General features: G+C 48.0%; 2 protein-coding genes across 2 annotated transcripts; one reads left to right on the forward strand and one right to left on the reverse strand.

Annotated features, from left to right (window-relative positions):
- Nucleotides 1-3875: 3875 nt before the first annotated feature.
- On the reverse strand, nt 3876-5821 carry LOC138953390 (buccalin-like). Its single transcript, XM_070325190.1, has 4 exons — nt 5641-5821; nt 4684-4762; nt 4062-4262; nt 3876-3981 (listed from the first exon to the last, which is right to left on the reverse strand). Exons 1-4 carry the CDS (start codon nt 5819-5821, stop codon nt 3876-3878), a joined length of 567 nt encoding a protein of 188 aa, XP_070181291.1.
- A 3676-nt stretch (nt 5822-9497) lies between these two features.
- Nucleotides 9498-19721, forward strand: LOC138952381 (platelet binding protein GspB-like). Its single transcript, XM_070324043.1, has 2 exons — nt 9498-9677; nt 14686-19721. Exons 1-2 carry the CDS (start codon nt 9654-9656, stop codon nt 18823-18825), a joined length of 4164 nt encoding a protein of 1387 aa, XP_070180144.1. The 5' UTR covers nt 9498-9653; the 3' UTR covers nt 18826-19721.
- The last annotated feature ends 1432 nt before the right edge of the window (nt 19722-21153 follow it).

Below are 21153 nucleotides of genomic sequence, written 5' to 3' on the forward strand. Positions count from 1 at the left end.
TCTTTTGGATTTTTGTCGCAACATTTTTCCCGTTATAATGTTTCCCTGATTATCCCAACTGACTTACATCCTGTTACCTTTCATATTGAGAATTGACATCTTTTTGCGTGTTCAATCTATTTTTTTCTGCATCATTTTTGTTGTATATGATGGTGTGTTTTGCTTCAATGTGAAAGTAACATTCTGGTGTGAGTTAGAATAAGAAAAAATAAAGAATTTCCAACGAGTCTGTAGTGCTCTCGGTTGTATTTTAAAATACGTCATTATATGCCATTCTCCGAAACAAGCAACCAAACACACACACACACACACACACACACACACACACACACACACACACACACACACACACACACACACACATACACACACACACACACACACACACACACACACACACACACACACACACACACACACACACACACTGTGATGGAAAAAATAAACACGGAACAGGGCACAAATCAATGTAACGTAGCAATAAGGAAATTAACCGTTGTCTTCTCTCTCTCTCTCTCTCTCTCTCTCTCTCTCTCTCTCTCTCTCTCTCTCTCTCTCTCTCTTTCTCTCGCTCTTTCTCTCTCCCCCTCTCTCTCTCTCTCTCTCTCTCTTGCTCGTGTAAAACACAGATTTATAAATTGCAAGGGATACACGCTCTGTACACCAAGATAAACGGTATTCGGATGGCAAACTAACAGCTGGTACAAATCCATGAACGCTTGTAGGAGAAGGACATAACACAGTGCAAACACTGACAGAAAAAAAATTGTTTATACTACTCGCCTTCGTCACGTCCAATAACAGTGGAACCCCTCTTTAAAGACAGCCCCCCCCCACCCACACACACACACACACACACAAACACCCAATAGAAGACTCGCTCTACTTTAATACCCCACCCTATAGACTACTTCCTCGCTTCTTACTTCCAATTCCCCCAGACCACCCTACCCGATCCCTTCTTACCTCCAATCCCCCCAGACCACCCTACCCAATCCCTTCTTACTTCCAATCCCCCCAGACCCCCCTACCCAATCCCTTCTTACTCCCAATCCCCCCCAGACCACCCTACCCAATCCCTTCTTACTCCCAATCCCCACCAGACCACCCTACCCAATACCTTCTTACTCCCAATCTCCCCAGACCACCCTACCCAATCCCTTCAAACTCCCAAATCCCCACCAGACCACCCTACCCAATCCCTTCTTACTCCCAATCCCCCCAGACCACCCTACCCAATCCCTTCTTACTCCCAATCTCCCCAGACCACCTTACCCAATCCCTTCTTACTTCCAATCCCCCCCAGACCACCCTACCCAATCCCTTCTTACTCCCAACCCCCCACAGACCACCCTACCCAATCCCTTCTTACTCGAAATCCCCCCAGACCACCTTACCCAATCCCTTCTTACTTCCAATCCCCCCAGACCACCCTACCCAATCCCTTCTTACTTCTAATCCCCCCCAAACCACCCTACCCAATCCCTTCTTACTTCTAATCCCCCCCAAACCACCCTACCCAATCCCTTCTTACTCCCAATACCCCCAGACCACCCTACCCAATCCCTTCTTACTCCCAATCCCCCCAGACCACCCTACCCAATCCCTTCTTATTCCCAATCCCTCCAGACCACCCTACCCAATCCCTTCTTACTTCCAATCCCCCCCAGACCACCCTACCCAATCCCTTCTTATTCCCAATCACCCCAGACCACCCTACCCAATCCCTTCTTACTCCCAATCCCCCCAGACCACCCTACCCAATCCCTTCTTACTTCCAATCCCCCCAGACCACCCTACCCAATCCCTTCTTACTTCCAATCCCCCCCCAGACCACCCTACCCAATCCCTTCTTACTCCCAATCCCCCCAGACCACCCTACCCAATCCCTTCTTACTTCCAATCCCCCCCTAGACCACCCTACCCAATCCCTTCTTACTTCCAATCCCCCCCAGACCACCTTACCCAATCCCTTCTTATTCCCAATCACCCCAGACCACCCTACCCAATCCCTTCTTACTCCCAATCCCCCCCCAGACCACCCTACCCAATCCCTTCTTACTTCCAATCCCCCCCCAGACCACCCTACCCAATCCCTTCTTACTTCCAATCCCCCCAGACCACCCTACCCAATCCCTTCTTACTCCCAATCCCCCCCAGACCACCCTACCCAATCCCTTCTTACTTCCAATCCCCCCAGACCACCCTACCCAATCCCTTCTTACTCCCAATCCCCCCCAGACCACCCTACCCAATCCCTTCTTACTTCCAATCCCCCCAGACCACCCTACCCAATCCCTTCTTACTCCCAATCCCCCCCCAGACCACCTTACCCAATCCCTTCTTACTTCCAATCCCCCCAGACCACCCTACCCAATCCCTTCTTACTCCCAATCCCCCCCCCCCCAAACCACCCTACCCAATCCCTTCTTACTTCCAATCCCCCCCCCAGACCACCTTACCCAATCCCTTCTTACTTCCAATCCCCCCAGACCACCCTACCCAATCCCTTCTTACTCCCAATCCCCCCCCCCCCCCAGACCACCCTACCCAATCCCTTCTTACTCCCAATCCCCCCCCCCCAGACCACCCTACCCAATCCCTTCTTACTCCCAATCCCCCCCCCCCCAAACCACCCTACCCAATCCCTTCTTACTTCCAATCCCCCCCCCAGACCACCTTACCCAATCCCTTCTTACTTCCAATCCCCCCAGACCACCCTACCCAATCCCTTCTTACTCCCAATCCCCCCCCCCCCAAACCACCCTACCCAATCCCTTCTTACTCCCAATCCCCCCCCCCCCCAAACCACCCTACCCAATCCCTTCTTACTTCCAATCCCCCCCCCAGACCACCTTACCCAATCCCTTCTTACTTCCAATCCCCCCAGACCACCCTACCCAATCCCTTCTTACTCCCAATCCCCCCAGACCACCCTACCTAATCCCTTCTTACTCCCAATCCCCCCAGACCACCCTACCCAATCCCTTCTTACTTCCAATCCCCTGGACCACCCTACCCAATCCCTTCTTACTTCCAATCCCCCCAGACCACCCTACCCAATCCCTTCTTACTCCCAATCCCCCCAGACCACCCTACCTAATCCCTTCTTACTCCCAATCCCCTCCAGACCACCCTACCCAATCCCTTCTTACTCCCAATCCCCCCAGACCACCCTACCCAATCCCTTCTTACTCCCAATCCCCCCGGACCACCCTACCCAATCCCTTCTTACTCCCAATCCCCCCAGACCACCCTACCCAATCCCTTCTTACTCCCAATCCCCCCCAGACCACCCTACCCAAACCCTTCTTACTCCCAATCCCCCCAGACCACCCTACCCAATCCCTTCTTACTCCCAATCCCCCCAGACCACCCTACCCAATCCCTTCTTACTCCCAATCCCCCCAGACCACCCTACCCAAACCCTTCTTACTTCCAATCCCCCCAGACCACCCTACCCAAACCCTTCTTACTTCCAATCCCCCCAGACCACCCTACCCAATCCCTTCTTACTCCCAATCCCCCCAGACCACCCTACCCAATCCCTTCTTACTTCCAATCCCCCACAGACCACCCTACCCAAACCCTTCTTACTTCCAATCCCCCCAGACCACCCTACCCAATCCCTTCTTACTCCCAATCCCCCCCAGACCACCCTACCCAAACCCTTCTTACTTCCAATCCCCCCAGACCACCCTACCCAATCCCTTCTTACTCCCAATCCCCCCCAGACCACCCTACCCAAACCCTTCTTACTTCCAATCCCCCCAGACCACCCTACCCAATCCCTTCTTACTCCCAATCCCCCCAGACCACCCTACCCAATCCCTTCTTACTTCCAATCCCCCCAGACCACCCTACCCAATCCCTTCTTACTCCCAATCCCCCCCAGACCACCCTACCCAATCCCTTCTTACTTCCAATCCCCTGGACCACCCTACCCAATCCCTTCTTACTCCCAATCCCCCCCAGACCACCCTACCCAATCCCTTCTTACTTCCAATCCCCCCAGACCACCCTACCCAATCCCTTCTTACTCCCAATCCCCCCCAGACCACCCTACCCAATCCCTTCTTACTTCCAATCCCCTGGACCACCCTACCCAATCCCTTCTTACTCCCAATCCCCCCCAGACCACCCTACCCAATCCCTTCTTACTCCCAATCCCCCCAGACCACCCTACCCAATCCCTTCTTACTTCCAATCCCCTGGACCACCCTACCCAATCCCTTCTTACTCCCAATCCCCCCCAGACCACCCTACCCAAACCCTTCTTACTCCCAATCCCCCCAGACCACCCTACCCAATCCCTTCTTACTCCCAATCTCCCCAGACCACCCTACCCAATCCCTTCTTACTCCCAATCCCCCCCAGACCACCCTACCCAATCCCTTCTTACTCCCAATCTCCCCAGACCACCCTACCCAATCCCTTCTTACTCCCAATCCCCCCCAGACCACCCTACCCAATCCCTTCTTACTCCCAATCCCCCGGACCACCCTACCCAATCCCATCTTACTTCCAATCCACCCCAGACCACCCTACCCAATCCCTTCTTACTCCCAATCCCCCCAGACCACCCTACCCAATCCCATCTTACTTCCAATCCACCCCAGACCACCCTACCCAATCCCTTCTTACTCCCAATCCCCCGGACCACCCTACCCAATCCCATCTTACTTCCAATCCACCCCAGACCACCCTACCCAATCCCTTCTTACTCCCAATCCCCCGGACCACCCTACCCAATCCCATCTTACTTCCAATCCACCCCAGACCACCCTACCCAATCCCTTCTTACTCCCAATCCCCCCAGACCACCCTACCCAATCCCTTCTTACTTCCAATCCACACCCAATCCCTTATTACTTCTAATCCCCCCCCAGACCACCCTATCCAATCCTTTCTTACTCCCAATCCACCCAGGGTTCCATGTCACTTCAGCGCCAGCACTTCAGCACCAGAAATTCAGCGCCATACACTTCAGCGCGAAAATACTTCAGCGCCGTACACTTCAGCGTTGGGACTTTTCAGCACCGTCCCTTTCAGCGTGGCGAAATTTTAGCGCCGTACATTGTAGCGCTGTACATTATAGCGCTAGAGAGAGAGAGAGAGAGAGAGAGAGAGAGAGAGAGAGAGAGAGAGAGAGAGAGAGAGAGAGAGAGAGAGAGAGAGAGAGAGTGTGTGTGTGTGTGTGTGTGTGTGTGTGTGTGCGTGTGTGTGTGTGCGTGTGTGTGTTTGTGTGTGTGTGTGTATAAAAGTGTCTGCGAAACTGCAAAACTGAGTGACTAATAGGCTTGATTGAGTTTATCCCACAAAAATCTATTCTTTACCTTTATTTCTCAATAAAGCGTATGAATTAAAATGTCCATTTAAATCAGTATAATCAGTAAAATGTCATTAAATGAATTAGATTGCAATGTGCCCATAATGAATAGCGGTAGGCGCCAGTTCAAGATCACACCGCGTCGCCTGACGTACTGAATAGCTTGTCTCTGAAGACGTCAACACTAGAACATGAAAGCAAAGGCGAGTCATTCCATTGTTTCAAGCAGCCCCCGACCTCCGTCATTGTATTGTCTAACGATCGTCTTTATCCGTTTCTGTAAGTCTTTGTAAAAGGCGCTGGAGCCTGGCCTCCCAGTAGACGTGTGACGTCCGCCTGGACTAGTGCCTGTTCTTTATTGAGGGCCTCTATCAGCCTCCAAAGATTGGGGTAGCACGCCCCGACCACGTTCTGAAAGGCGTGATACCACCCTTCACAGCTGTTGTTGAACTTGGCAGCATCAGTGAGAACGCGGTCGTGCACGTTCCACATGTCAATGAAGAACGTCGGCGGATGACGAGGACCACGACGGCGAGATCTGCCAATATACGTGTCCTCAAAATAGTCGAAGATTGGTTGCCCACGTGCATCATACCATTCAGACTTGATCTGTAACTCACGGCGCTGAAATGTACGGCGCTGAAGTCTCCCGGCGCTAAAATGTACGGCGCTGACATCCCCCCGTGCTGAAATGTACGGCGCTAAAAAATACGGTGCTGAAAAGACGCCGCGCTGAAATGGTGGCGCTGAAAGGTATGGCGCTGTAGTGCTGGCGCTAAAGTGACGTGTTACCCCACCCAGACCCCCCTACCCAATCCCTTCTTACTTCCAATCCCCCCAGACCACCCTACCCAATCCCTTCTTACTCCCAATCCCCCCAGACCACCCTACCCAATCCCTTCTTACTTCCAACCCCCCCAAACCACCCTACCCAATCCCTTCTTACTTCCAATCCCCCCAGACCACCCTACCCAATCCCTTCTTACTTCCAATCCCCCCAAACCACCTTACTCAATCCCTTCTTACTTCCAATCCCCCCCCCCAGACCACCCTACCCAATCCCTTCTTACTTCCAATCCCCCCAAACCACCTTACCCAATCCCTTCTTACTTCCAATCCCCCAGACCACCCTACCCAATCCCTTATTACTCCCAATCCCCTCCAGACCACCCTACCCGATCCCTTCTTACTTCCAATCCCCCCCCAGACCACCCTACCCAATCCCTTCTTACTCCCAATCCCCCCCAAACCACCCTACCCAATCCCTTCTTACTTCCAACCCCCCCCCCCCCCCCCAGACGACCCTACCCAATCCCTTATTACTCCCAATCCCCTCCAGACGACCCTACCCAATCCCTTCTTACTTCCAATCCCCCCCAGACCACCCTACCCAATCCCTTCTTACTCCCAATCCCCCCCAGACCACCCTACCCAATCCCTTATTACTCCCAATCCCCTCCAGACCACCCTACCCAATCCCTTCTTACTTCCAATCCCCCCCCAGACCACCTTACCCAATCCCTTCTTACTCCCAATCCCCCCAGACCACCCTACCCAATCCCTTCTTACTCCCAATCCCCTCCAGACCACCCTACCCAATCCCTTCTTACTTCCAATCCCCCCCCAGACCACCTTACCCAATCCCTTCTTACTTCCAATCCCCCCCAGACCACCCTACCCAATCCCTTATTACTCCCAATCCCCTCCAGACCACCCTACCCAATCCCTTCTTACTTCCAATCCCCCCCCAGACCACCTTACCCAATCCCTTCTTACTTCCAATCCCCCCCAGACCACCCTACCCAATCCCTTATTACTCCCAATCCCCTCCAGACCACCCTACCCAATCCCTTCTTACTTCCAATCCCCCCCCAGACCACCTTACCCAATCCCTTCTTACTTCCAATCCCCCAGACCACCCTACCCAATCCCTTATTACTCCCAATCCCCTCCAGACCACCCTACCCAATCCCTTCTTACTTCCAATCCCCCCCAGACCACCCTACCCAATCCCTTCTTACTTCCAATCCCCCCAGACCACCCTACCCAATCCCTTCTTACTTCCAATCCCCCCAGACCACCCTACCCAATCCCTTATTACTCCCAATCCCCTCCAGACCACCCTACCCAATCCCTTCTTACTTCCAACCCCCCCCCCCCCCCCCCCCAGACGACCCTACCCAATCCGTACTTACTCCCAATCCTCCCAGACCACCCTACCCGATAGAAGACCCCTTCCTTTTTAAGACCCCCTTCTCCCTACTCCCCCCCCCCCCCCCCCGCCAATAATACCCTCCACCCTTTCAAGCGACGAGTCGAGCATCAAGTTTAGATCTTTACCAACTCCCAACCCTCCCTTCGAAAAAAGTGGCAAAACAACAAAACAGTGATGGAAAATCATATTTTCCTATTGTGTGTGTGTGTGTGTGTGTGTGCGTGTATGTGTGTGTGCGTGTGTGTGTGTGTGTGTGTGTGTATGTGTGTGAGTGTGTATGTGTGTGTGTGTGAGTGTATGTGTGTGAATGTGTGTGTGTGTGTGTGTGTGTGAGTGCACGGTGCTGGAGGGGTCAGGTGATTATGACTCATCTAGGGCTTGGACTCCTGAAGTGTGGACAAAAATAACAGAAAACGAGAATACCAATCAATTCACCACACACAGAAGTTTCATTTTTCTCACGCCCTCACAATATCGCTCACCTTGCAATTTTCTCTTCGTCTAATCAAAGCGTCCTTCTGACTCGGTACAAAAGTTCAACAGAAACTTAAACCTCTGAATTTAATTTCAACTACTTGACTCCAGAAAGAATGTTTCATAGTCTGTTGCCTGCCGAAAGTTGCTAACGTTTTCGGGAATGTTTAATCAAAGCGCCCTTCCGATTTGGTACACAATTTCAACAGAAACATTATGAATTTAATTAAAAACCTTTTGATTCTACAAAAGAATGTTCCACACACACACACACACACACACACACACACACACACACACGCGCACGCACACACACACACACACACACACACACACACACACAGTGACACACACACACACACACACACACACACACACGCGCGCACGCACACACACACACACACACAGAGGTCTGGGTGGCCGAGTGGTAAACGCACTTGCCTCGGAAGCGAGAGGTTGCGAGTTCGACCCTGGGTCAGGGCGTTAGCAATTTACTCCCCCCTTTCCTAACCTAGGTTGTGGGTTCAAGCGCTAGTCTTTCGGATGAGACGAAAAACCGAGGTCCCTTCGTGTACACTACATTGGGGTGTGCACGTTAAAGATCCCACGACATTGTATAGGCATAGCTAAAAATGAGTCCACCAAATACCCGTGTGACTTGGAATAAAGGCCGTGAAAGGTGAATGCTCGCCCTAATAATAGGCTTGAGGTTTGCTGGCCGATGTGAATGCGTGATATATTGTGTAAAAAATTCCATCTCACACGGCAGAAATTAATATGTAAAGCGCTTAGAGAACGTCAAGCGCTATATAAATCTCCCCATACAATACAATACACACGCACACACACACACACCATCCAATCTGTTATTTTCACGTCATTCCAAAGATACTTCAGATTGTACTCGGAACGAACTGCGTTTCTAACAACACGGAAAACCAAAGGAACCAAAGTCCGAGAACTACACCAATGAAAACAACGAAGCTTATCGCGTGGAACAAAACAATCGAGAAACGACCCAACGTTTACAAGCGTTCTTGGCAATAAACGGTTGCTTTCAACACCACCGAACATTTGACACACAACCAAAGATACAATCTGAGAAATCCATTGAATGAAACAAAACTAATATTTATCACGTGGCCTGGATCAACTGTAACGACGCATAAACAACACAATTAACCAGCTAGACTGCAAAATAAATAGACAAACAAAAACACTTTAACGACTGAAATGAAGCTTATGGTTCCCAAGTGACAACCAAAAATCAAACAACCGTTTCCATGGATCCTTCGCACCAAACGTGTTTGTGTTTGTTTGTCAAGTTTTTTTTGTTTTTTTTTGTTTTTAGGGGGAGGGGGTTAGGGGGAGGGGGTTAGGGGGAGGGGGTTAGGGGGAGGGGTTAGGGGGAGGGGGTTAGGGGGTGCAGAAACCTACAGTCTGCACTGAGTGAAACGAAGCTGTTGTTTGTCACGTGATCGTAAACAGTTGAGAAACGAACAACAGTTTTGTGGCGTTCTTATCGACAACGGTTCTCGGAACGGTTTGAATGTGGTGTATAAAAGAAGAATCTCGGAGCCTGTGTTTTCATTCGATCCTTGAGAAGCAACTGAACCCTGCTCTGCCTGCTGCCGAATGCAGGCCACAATTGACTTGAGAGTGAGTTTGTTTGTCCGTCTGTCTGTCTGTCCGCCCGCCCGTCTATCTTTCTGTCAGTCTGTCCGCCTGTCTGTTTGCCCGTGTCTTGGAGTCCTGTCAAGCGTGGTGCCGATGCAGAGTTAGTCTGTCTGTCTGTCTGTTTTGGAGTTCTGCTTTGTTCGTGTTTTTTGTGTGTGTTTTTTCATTAATAGGTTGCATATTGTTTTTTCTTCTTGTCGATCGCCTTAACACTAAGAGTCCAGCTCTGGCTATAAAGCTGGTGGTCCTTTTGTAGAGCCTCCGCAGGTCCATGCAGCCTCTCGTGTAGGCTCGTCGGTCCAAGTCTCTCTCCCCAGGGGCTGGCGACATATTATTTAATCTTCTCTCTCTTTCTTCTTTTCTTTGTATATCTTCTCTCTCCTTCTTCTTTTCTTTGTATATCTATGTAGCGTTCTCTGCCTCCTTCTTCTTTATTTCCGCCCTCCTTCGTTATGTTAAATTATGGTTTTAGTCATAAGATCATTCGGTTGAAAAATACCTTGTCTCAGTGCATACTTTTTTTCGACGCCATGGATCAGACTTTTCCCCTTATCTGTCTTGATGATGCTTCAACAGTTCAACCCGGAGCCAGGTTTTTCAGTTTTATGTGGCGTATTAGATTGTGGTGTATCCTTCCTTTGAAGATAATTGTCGCGGTTAGAGTTAAACACTATCCCAGTGTGTATGAGACATACAGGGCCGGACTAGGCTAAGAGGAGGGAGGGGGGGGGGTTGCCAATGGTGGTCCAGGGGGATGTCCCCCCTGGCGGGGTCAAGGGGCAGAGCGAAGCCCCCTGAAGCTGATGGGTAGGTCATATTCTGAGATAGGAAAATGGTCGCTCCTTGCATGAAACGGCATAAAATAAACAATAATAAAAAATGTTTTAAATAAGTGAGGTACATGTTTAGGCTAGGAGCGCAACCCCCATAACCCTCCCCGGTAGTCCGGCCCTGACATACACCGGCTTCATTGTAAGTCTAAAATGTAATGCACTCTTAATGAGAAAAAAAAAGACTCTAGTGCCAATAGCAAGCCAGGACAGAAGTCATTCCCCTCAAAGGGACATCGTTATTTCCCACTGAATCTTGCTTCACTGCAAGGTTTACTCCTGTCTCATTTTTTTTACACACCCGTATGGGTTCTGTATAGGAATCGGTCTGCTATACCGAATTTCTACTGCTGATATGACGAAGTCATCGAAACTAACTTGATTTGTTCAAAACAAATGTGTTTAGTTCCTCGGTAGACATGCAGGAGAAGTGATATAAATGTTTACGTGTCGCCTTTATTCAAATTAAGGCGACTTATCGAACTTTGTTTTGCGTTTGAAATCAGAGATTTCTGTTTGGGAGAGAGGGTGAATAACAGAGGTATTTCTTTGTTAAAGGCACAGTAAGCCTCCCGTAAACCATCACTGATACGGTCAGGCTTTTACACACAGTACAAACACCCTTTCATTTAAACACTCACCGATTGAGAACATCCTCGGTGCCCTCCGTAAAGAGCGAACAATTTTCAAAGAATTTATTTTTGCGTGGTTTATCTTACCCCTGAGCCATCGTGAACCCGTGTGATCCAGTTTCCCTTTTTCACCATGTAGTCGTCAGTTAGTCATTTGAGTGCGACTCGATGTGAGCTTTTATCCTACATACGTGAGAGAGATACCCGTGAGATAAAAATCGTTCAAATCACACGTGTGTATATCATGTAAATGAGGTCAACCGGAAGGCCAAGCTATGTAAATTAGTAGTACATGGGATCAACCGGAAGGTCAAGCTAATCCTATCGCGGAAGGATATGCTTTGCTGTTGTTGTTCCTTTTGGTTTCTTTTATCCTGTGGCCACTGCTTTTCTTTTTATCTGGTATATTTTGAAGTGACCATGATTTCGTTGTTCGAATTTATTTCATCAATGTTCAATATTGAACTTAACAGTGTTAACAAAGGCGAACTACTTTGTCCTAGTTTGAGAGTGTGTGTCATGGCGGAGGAATGAATGTCAAATTGAGTAAAGTGGTTTGAAGTTCTAAAGCGGGTTGATCCAAAGGCAATAGCGCTGTCGGTGACTTTTAGTTAGATCTGGCACAGAAGTATATAATGTAGGATAAACAGAATACTACATGGCTTGCTGTGTCGTACCAGATTTACACTCGTTGCTTTTTCAAATAGTGAACAGCTCGCTTTCGCTCGCAGTTCAATATTTAAAAAACCAACTCGTGTAAATCTGGTACAAGACAAGACAAGACAAGACAAGACAAAATCTTTATTATCGAGGGTAATAGATAAGCAAGAATATTGCTTTTTTACATCCAGCCCTCGCCCTAATATAGGGTCAACAAGAACAGAAAACAATATAATCAAATAACTATCACATCAAACTTATAATACATTATATATTACTTACTTACTTACTGCCTTTCACGCCTGGTGGCGTGTAGGGCAGCGACACATTATATATATATACAGATATTAATTAAAAAAAAAAAAATTAAAAAAATAAAAAAAAAAAAATAAAAAAAAAATAAATAAAACAAAAAATTGTCATGCTGCATTTTAAGTACAATTTCCAATAATAAATATGTCAATTTTTAACATATCTTAATTTAGATCTGCATATTATTATAATTTAGTTTAACATGCACATACATTTTAAATGAATTGTTGAACCATTCAGCACATGTTTAGTTGCATTATGTGCGACATATAATTCTTTTTGAAGCTGTCTGTGTTTGTTTTATGCTTAAGAAAAATAGGAAGTGAGTTCCATAGGACCGCACCTGAATATAGAAGGCTTGATTTGAAAAGGTCAATACGTGGAGTCAATATGTGGTACGACACAGCAAGCCATGTAGTATTCTCTATATCTACAATAGCACGTTTTTATGCACGAAACAAAGGGCTGTGGTTCACAAGAACTCTAGCGATGGCTTTTGACTGTTGAGAAGAACGGCGATATGTACTGATAAACCGTCGTCTGCTACGACCCTTGCGTGACCCTGCTTCCGGGCTTTTCTGAATGAGACCCGAAGGGAAGTAACTCATTTTTGACAATCTGCAAAATTAATTCTTTAAAATTTGCTCGCTCTTTACGTAGGGCACCTAGGATGTTCCCGTTTGGTGAGCGTTCAAATGGAAGGGTGTTTGTACTGTGTGTAAAAGCCTGACAGTATCTGTGATGGTTTACGGGAGGCTTACGGTCCGGGCGTGATTTCCGGTAAGTTGAATATTCATAACAGCCGTCCAGCACCAAAACGAGGCGCCATTATTGTTAAAGGCTAAGTCCACGAAAATAAATTCTTTGAAAATTTCTCACGCTCGACAGAAAGCAGCCAGGATGTTCCCGTTCGGTGAGCGTTCAAATGGAAGTATGCTTGTACTGTATGTAGACGCTCGGGGAGCTCTGTGATGGTTTACGGGAGGCTTACTGTGCCTTTAAGTCCGTGTCGTTTCCCAATAACCATACTCATGCGAACGTCTTTGCCCCTGCCTTCCAGATATTGTATCTTGGCTCTTTGCAGCAGTGGTCTCATCTGGGTTTTCCTCCTTCTGCAATACCGTGTTGTTTCTTCATCATATTATACTATATGTGACTATGTCTGTTCTTGCAGTCGTATATACCCATTCCCTGTTTTATTGGGAGCTTTGTTAGTTTGGTTTTTGTTGTGTTCGTTGTGTGTGTGGTTTATTTTCTTCAGCATATCAATCAATCAATCAATATGAGGCTTATATCGCGCGTATTCCGTGGGTACAGTTCTAAGCGCAGGGATTTTTTTTATTTAATTTTATTTTATGCAATTTATATCGCGCACATATTCAAGGCGCAGGGATGTATTTATGCCGTGTGAGATGGAATTTTATTACACAATACATCACGCATTCACATCGGCCAGCAGATCGCAGCCATTTCGGCGCATATCCTACTTTTCACGGCCTATTATTCCAAGTCACACGGGTATTTTGGTGGACATTTTTATCTATGCCTATACAATTTTGCCAGGAAAGACCCTTTTGTCAATCGTGGGATCTTTAACGTGCACACCCCAATGTAGTGTACACGAAGGGACCTCGGTTTTTCGTCTCATCCGAAAGACTAGCACTTGAACCCACCACATAGGTTAGGAAAGGGGGGAGAAAATTGCTAACGCCCTGACCCAGGGTCGAACTCGCAACCTCTCGCTTCCGAGCGCAAGTGCGTTACCACTCGGCCACCCAGTCCACATGTTCTTTATACATGAGCACATTTCTGAAACATATGCTTTGCGGCAAGTTAGGATACCGTCTGCGTAGTTATTTCTGGTTGATATAGAAGCGTTCTTCCGCAAAGCATACACGTATCGGTGAATTCTCTTGCTCGTGTGTATAAAACAGTCTGTGTAATATGTTAAACACAAACCAAAGAAGGTTCATGAGATTGTAAAGGCACCCCTTCGTTGAGCCCGAAGTTGACATCGCGGTAGAACTTTGCGAAGTCTTTTTAACAAAAATTCAGTTCCAAAGTTTCGTGCAGCGAGTTTCGTGACGTACACTTCGCGAAGTCGACTTCGCCCAATTAATATCAGGCTTACCACCCCCCGCGGGTTAGGGGGAAGAATTTACCCCTCCCCGGTCCCCCCGCGGGTTGGGGGGAAGAATTTACCCGATGCTCCCCAGCATGCCGTAAGAGGCGACTAACGGATTCTGTTTCTCTTTTTACCCTTGTTAAGTGTTTCTTGTATAGAATATAGTCAATTTTTGTAAAGATTTTAGTCAAGCAGTATGTAAGAAATGTTAAGTCCTTTGTACTGGAAACTTGCATTCTCCCAGTAAGGTAATACATTGTACTACGTTGCAAGCCCCTGGAGCAAATTTTTGATTAGTGCTTTTGTGAACAAGAAACAATTGACAAGTGGCTCTATCCCATCTCCCCTCTTTCCCCGTCGCGATATAACCTTCACCAAATAAAGAAAGAAAAGAAAAATCAGGCTTAACGGGTTGGTCGATGTTGTTTCAGATGCTGTCCAAAGTGCTCCTATTTCTCGTTGTGGCGGTATGGTCCACCAATGCCAACGTGTACGAGAGATCCGCGTACCAGCCCAACAACGAGGACTCGTCGTTTCAGAGCGATACCTCCTCGGCCCAGCTGAGCAGCGAATCGTGGGACCAAGAGATCTACGGAGATCCGCATCCTGCTGAAGAAGCCTCCGCACCGAGCAGCAGTGAAGAGGTTCACCAGGACATGTCCAGAGAAGAACGCTTCGCACACAAGGCCAACTGGGACAGCGTGCAGGCGGCTTCTGCTGATCGAGACTTGCTGCATGGCATCCGCTCATCGCTGTCTCAGTATTTTGGCCGTCTGGTGCAGCGATACACAAACCTTTGGAAACCGGAACAACACGAAATCGTCCAGGATGAGCGCTTGCGTGAAAGACCTGCAACAGACACACAGAGTTCTTCCGCTGATTCTGCACATTTCTCTGAAACATACGCTCATAAATCCTCGGCAGATTCGGAAGAATTCTCTGAAGCAGTTGCACAGGAACCTTCAGCTGATTCCGCAGATGAATACGCAGATGTAGCTTCAGCAGACTCGGCAGAATTCTCTCAAGCGGTTGCAGAGGATTCTTCCGCAGATTCCGCGGAACAATATGCACATGCAGCTTCAGCAGACTCGGCAGAATTCTCTCAAGCGGTTGCAGAGGATTCTTCAGCAGATTCCGCGGAACAATATGCACATGCAGCTTCAGCAGACTCGACAGAATTCTCTCAAGCCGTTGCAGAGGATTCTTCAGCAGATTCCGCGGAACAATATGCACATGCAGCTTCAGCAGACTCGGCAGAATTCTCTCAAGCGGTTGCAGAGGATTCTTCAGCAGATTCCGCGGAACAATATGCACATGCAGCTTCAGCAGACTCGGCAGAATTCTCTCAAGCGGTTGCAGAGGATTCTTCAGCAGATTCCGCGGAACAATATGCACATGCAGCTTCAGCAGACTCGGCAGAATTCTCTCAAGCGGTTACAGAGGATTCTTCAGCAGATTCCGCGGAACAATATGCACATGCAGCTTCAGCAGACTCAGCAGAATTCTCTCAAGCGGTTGCAGAGGATTCTTCAGCAGAATCCGTGGAACAATATGCACATGCAGCTTCAGCAGACTCGGCAGAATCTAAAAAAGCGGTTGCAGAGGATTCTTCAGCAGGATCCGCGGGACAATATGAACATACAGCTTCAGCAGACTCGGCAGAATTCTCTCAAGCGGTTGCAGAAGAACCTTCAGCTGATTCCGCGGAACGATATGCACATGTAGTTTCAGCAGACTCGGAAGTATACTCTCGAGCGGTTGCAGAGGATTCTTCAGCAGATTCCGCAGAGCAATATGCACATGTAGCTTCAGCAGACTCGGCAGAATTCTCTCAAGCGGTTGCAGAGGATTCTTCAGCTGATTCCGCAGAACAATATGCACATGCAGCTTCAGCAGACTCGGCAGAATTCTCTCAAGCGGTTGCAGGGGATTCTTCAGCAGATTCCGGGGAACAATATGCACATGCAGCTTCAGCAGACTCGGCAGAATTCTCTCAAGCGGTTGCAGAGGATTCTTCAGCAGATTCCGCGGAACAATATGCACACGCAGCTTCAGCAGACTCGGCAGAATTCTCTCAAGCGGTTGCAGAGGATTCTTCAGCAGATTCCGCGGAACAATATGCACATGCAGCTTCAGCAGACTCGACAGAATTCTCTCAAGCGGTTGCAGAAGAACCTTCAGCTGATTCCGCAGAACAATACGCAGATGTAGCTTCAGCAGACTTGGCAGAATTCAACCAAGCGGTTGCAGAAGAACCTTCAGCAGATTCCGCAGAACAATATTCACATGTAGCTTCAGCAGACTCGGCAGAATTCTTTCAAGCCGTTGCAGAAGAATCTTCAGCAGATTCCGCGGAACAATATGCCTACGGAACTTCAGCAGACTCGGCAGAGTTCTCTCAAGCGGTTGCGGAGGATTCTTCATCAGATTCCGCGGAACAATATGCACATGCAGCTTCAGCAGACTCGACAGAATTCTCTCAAGCGGTTGCAGAGGATTCTTCAGCAGATTCCGCAGAACAATATGCACATGCAGCTTCAGCAGACTCGGCAGAATTCTCTCAAGCGGTTGCAGAGGATTATTCAGCAGATTCCGCGGAACAATATGCACATGCAGCTTCAGCAGACTCGGCAGAATTCTCTCAAGCGGTTACAGAGGATTCTTCAGCAGATTCCGCGGAACAATATGCACATGCAGCTTCAGCAGACTCAGCAGAATTCTCTCAAGCGGTTGCAGAGGATTCTTCAGCAGAATCCGTGGAACAATATGCACATGCAGCTTCAGCAGACTCGGCAGAATCTAAAAAAGCGGTTGCCGAGGATTCTTCAGCAGGATCCGCGGGACAATATGAACATACAGCTTCAGCAGACTCGGCAGAATTCTCTCAAGCGGTTGCAGAGGATTCTTCAGCAGATTCCGCGGAACAATATGCACATGCAGCTTCAGCAGACTCGACAGAATTCTCTCAAGCGGTTGCAGAGGATTATTCAGCAGATTCCGCGGAACAATATGCACATGCAGCTTCAGCAGACTCGGCAGAATTCTCTCAAGCGGTTGCAGAGGATTCTTCATCAGATTCCGCGGAACAATCTGCACATGCAGCTTCGGCAGACTCCGCAGATTTCTCTCAAGCGGTTGCAGAAGAACCATCAGCAGATTCCGCGGAACGATATGCACATGTAGTTTCAGCAGACTCGGAAGTATACTCTCGAGCGGTTGCAGAAGAACCTTCAGCAGATTCCGCAGAGCAATATGCACATGTAGCTTCAGCATTCTCGGCAGAATTCTCTCAAGCGGTTGCAGAGGATTATTCAGCAGATTCCGCGGAACAATATGCACATGCAGCTTCAGCAGACTCGACAGAATTCTCTCAAGCGGTTGCAGAGGATTCTTCAGCAGATTCCGCGGAACAATATGCACATGCAGCTTCAGCAGACTCGGCAGAATTCTCTCAAGCGGTTGCAGAGGATTATTCAGCAGATTCCGCAGAACAATATGCACATGCAGCTTCAGCAGACTCGGCGGAATTCTCTCAAGCGGTTGCAGAGGATTCTTCCGCAGATTCCGCGGAACAATATGCACATGCAGCTTCAGCAGACTCGGCAGAATTCTCTCAAGCGGTTGCAGAGGATTCTTCAGCAGATTCCGCGGAACAATATGCACATGCAGCTTCAGCAGACTCGACAGAATTCTCTCAAGCGGTTGCAGAGGATTATTCAGCAGATTCCGCGGAACAATATGCACATGCAGCTTCAGCAGATTCGGCAGAATTCTCTCAAGCGGTTACAGAGGATTCTTCAGCAGATTCCGCGGAACAATATGCACATGCAGCTTCAGCAGACTCGGCAGAATTCTCTCAAGCGGTTGCAGAGGATTCTTCAGCAGAATCCGTGGAACAATATGCACATGCAGCTTCAGCAGACTCGGCAGAATCTAAGAAAGCGGTTGCAGAGGATTCTTTAGCAGGATGCGCAGAACAATGTTCACATGCAGCTTCAGCAGACTCGGCAGAATTCTCTCAAGCGGTTGCAGAGGATTCTTCAGCAGATTCCGCGGAACAATATGCACATGCAGCTTCCGCAGACTCGACAGAATTTTCTCAAGCGGTTGCAGAGGATTCTTCAGCAGATTCCGCGGAACAATATGCCTACGGAACTTCAGCAGACTCGGCAGAGTTCTCTCAAGCGGTTGCAGAGGATTCTTCAGCAGATTCCGCGGAACAATATGCACATGCAGCTTCAGCAGACTCGGCAGAATTCTCTCAAGCGGTAGCAGAGGATTCTTCAGCAGAATCCGTGGAACAATATGCACATGCAGCTTCAGCAGACTCAGCAGAATCTAACAAAGCGGTTGCAGAGGATTCTTTAGCAGGATCCGCGGAACAATATGAACATACAGCTTCAGCAGACTCAGCAGAATTCTCTCAAGCGGTTGCAGAAGAACCTTCAGCTGATTCCGCGGAACGATATGCACATGTAGTTTCAGCAGACTCGGAAGTATACTCTCGAGCGGTTGCCGAGTTAAACAAAGCAGACGAGCATGAACAAAGCGGCCGACTCAGCAGACGCTAATGAAACTAACAAGAACGATCTATCTGCGGATTTAGCTCCATTCCCAGGTTCAGCAGAAGAAAAATCTTGAAAATGACTATTTCCACTTTGAGTAAAAGCACCCGACGACATTCAGCAAACCCAGGTACATCATCTTTATGACAGCCACTGTTTATACAAATCTACTGCACAAAACGACTCTCAGAAAAAGAACCGGTTCATGAATCCAACTCTTCGCCGTATAACTGCACTCGCTGATGTTACAACATCCGAAAAGGAACCAGTTCGTGAATCCAACTCTCCGCCGTATAACTGCACTCGCTGATGTTACAACATCCGAAAAGGAACCAGTTCGTGAATCCAACTCTCCGCCGTATAACTGCACTCGCTGATGTTACAATATCCGAAAAGGAACCAGTTCGATTGTGAATCCAACTCTTCGCCGTATAACTGCACTCGCTGATGTTACAACATCCGAAAAGGAACCAGTTCGTGAATCCATCTCTACTCAAAATATAACTCGCTGAACTTACGGCATCCAAATCGGACCAAGTTCATGACTCCTTCAAAGAAGACTATGACTTAAAGCGGGACAAAGGGAAGAGCACATTTAGCGATTGCTTTCGGTTTATATCTCAGCGGCGTGTTACAGATCCATGCGTGGTAGATAATACAATTCAATAGCAACTGGAATACAAACTTCTCATGCTAAAAATCTGAACACAGAAAAATGGAAAGATTGAAAAATTGGTCAGAAAACCTGAATATGAATTCTCAAAAGTGCAAAGGTATCCCATTGCTAGGTTTATGCTTCAAAAGTAAATTTTTATATTTCAATTTTGAAAATTCTATTTACCTAAATTTGAAGAAGATTGTAAAGTTATACACTTGATAATATACTTATTGAACTAAAGAAATCTTTGTGTCCGATAAATTTTGAGTTGGTGGTGGTGGCTTGTGGTGGTGTGCACGTGCATGTGTATTTCAATGTGCGTGTGTGTTTAACAGCGTGTGTGTGTGTGTGTGTGTGCGTGTGTGTGTGTGTGGTGTGTGTGTGGGTGTGTATGTGTGTGTGTGTGTGTCTCTCTCTCTCTCTCTCTCTCTCACACACACACACACACACACACACACACACACACACACACACACACCACACACACTCACACACACACACACGATGATTCCAGGGCCGGACTAGGCGAAGAGGAGGGGGGGGGGTTGCCAGTGGTGGCCCAGGGGGATGTCGCCCCTGGCGGCAGGGGCGGATCAGCTCATTTTATGACTGTTTTTTTTCAAAAGTATATTGTGAAGATATGTGTGTGAAGGCGCAAAGCGCCGAGCCGACGGCGCGAAGCGCCTAGCTTGCTAGGGGGGTCCGGGGGCATGCCCCCCCCGGAAAATTTTGAAAAAAAGGATGCAAAATGGTGCAATCTGGTGCATTCTGAGGATGATCATTACCAGTTTCAGGCAGCAGATTTTGTCACTGATTAATATCCCAAAAATTGAAACTCAATGTAAAATAAAGAAATGCATACCTCATTCAATATTTTTATTTTTTGGCTGGGGGGGGGGGGGGTCCGAAAACCCTAGAACCCACCCACCCCCCCCCCCCCCCTCGTTGTGGGGGTCAGGGGGCGAAGCCCCCTGAAGCTGACGGGTAGGTCATATTCTGAGATAGGAAAATGGTCGCTCCTTGCATGAAACGGCATAAAATAAGCAATAATAATAAAAAAAATTAAATAAGTAAGGTACATGTTTAGGCTAGGGGGGGGGGGTTGCGCAACCCCCATAACCCCCCCGGTAGTCCGGCCCTGGATTCAACGACATCCGTTCAACAATTCAAATATGCTTCTTTACACTTCATTCATATTCGTAGCATACTGCAATCATCTTCGCAGAAAGAGAGCTGAGCACCAAGCCTTTTTCCTCGCGGATTGCACAGAACTTAATTATCACTTGCAACGAGCGGAATAAAGGCAGAAAGGAGCTTTGTCATTTTTCCGCAAAATCCACCTATTTTCTAAACATCATACGACAAGGGCCAAGCTTTAAAATGCTCCACACTGAAAAGTATCAAGCAGATTTCTGACAAACGCCATGAAAGGTGTTGAGAAATAACTCATGTCAAGTAGGATTTGTGTGGGATGTGAAAGAGTCTTTTCTTTCTTTCTTTATTTGGTGTTCAACATCGTTTTCAACCATTCAAGGTTATATCGCGACGGGGAAAGGGGGGAGATGGGATAGGGGAAAGGGGGGAGATGGGATAGTACCCGCTATTACGAGCTCGTCGTGTGACAGAGAGTTTTCTTGCACACAGACTGTAGATGTTTCACGACGGCTTTAGCCGGA

Source organism: Littorina saxatilis, linkage group LG17 (genome assembly GCF_037325665.1).
Source record: "Littorina saxatilis isolate snail1 linkage group LG17, US_GU_Lsax_2.0, whole genome shotgun sequence".
NCBI lineage: Eukaryota > Metazoa > Mollusca > Gastropoda > Littorinimorpha > Littorinidae > Littorina > Littorina saxatilis.

What these genes read in the sequence shown, in the direction of transcription:
- LOC138953390 (XM_070325190.1), bottom strand. Translation starts at nt 5,821, where the DNA reads ATGTGGAACGTGCACGACCGCGTTCTCACTGATGCTGCCAAGTTCAAC. An exon ending in CGTCACACGTCTACTGGGAG is followed by an intron (nt 4,763 to 5,640) that starts GCCAGGCTCCAG and finishes GTGGATTGGAAG; the next exon opens with TAAGATGGGATTGGGTAGGG. An exon ending in GTAAGAAGGGATTGGGTAGG is followed by an intron (nt 3,982 to 4,061) that starts GTGGTCTGGGGG and finishes GGGATTGGGTAG; the next exon opens with GGTGGTCTGGGGGGGATTGG.
- LOC138952381 (XM_070324043.1), top strand. Translation starts at nt 9,654, where the DNA reads ATGCAGGCCACAATTGACTTGAGA. An exon ending in AGGCCACAATTGACTTGAGA is followed by an intron (nt 9,678 to 14,685) that starts GTGAGTTTGTTT and finishes ATGTTGTTTCAG; the next exon opens with ATGCTGTCCAAAGTGCTCCT.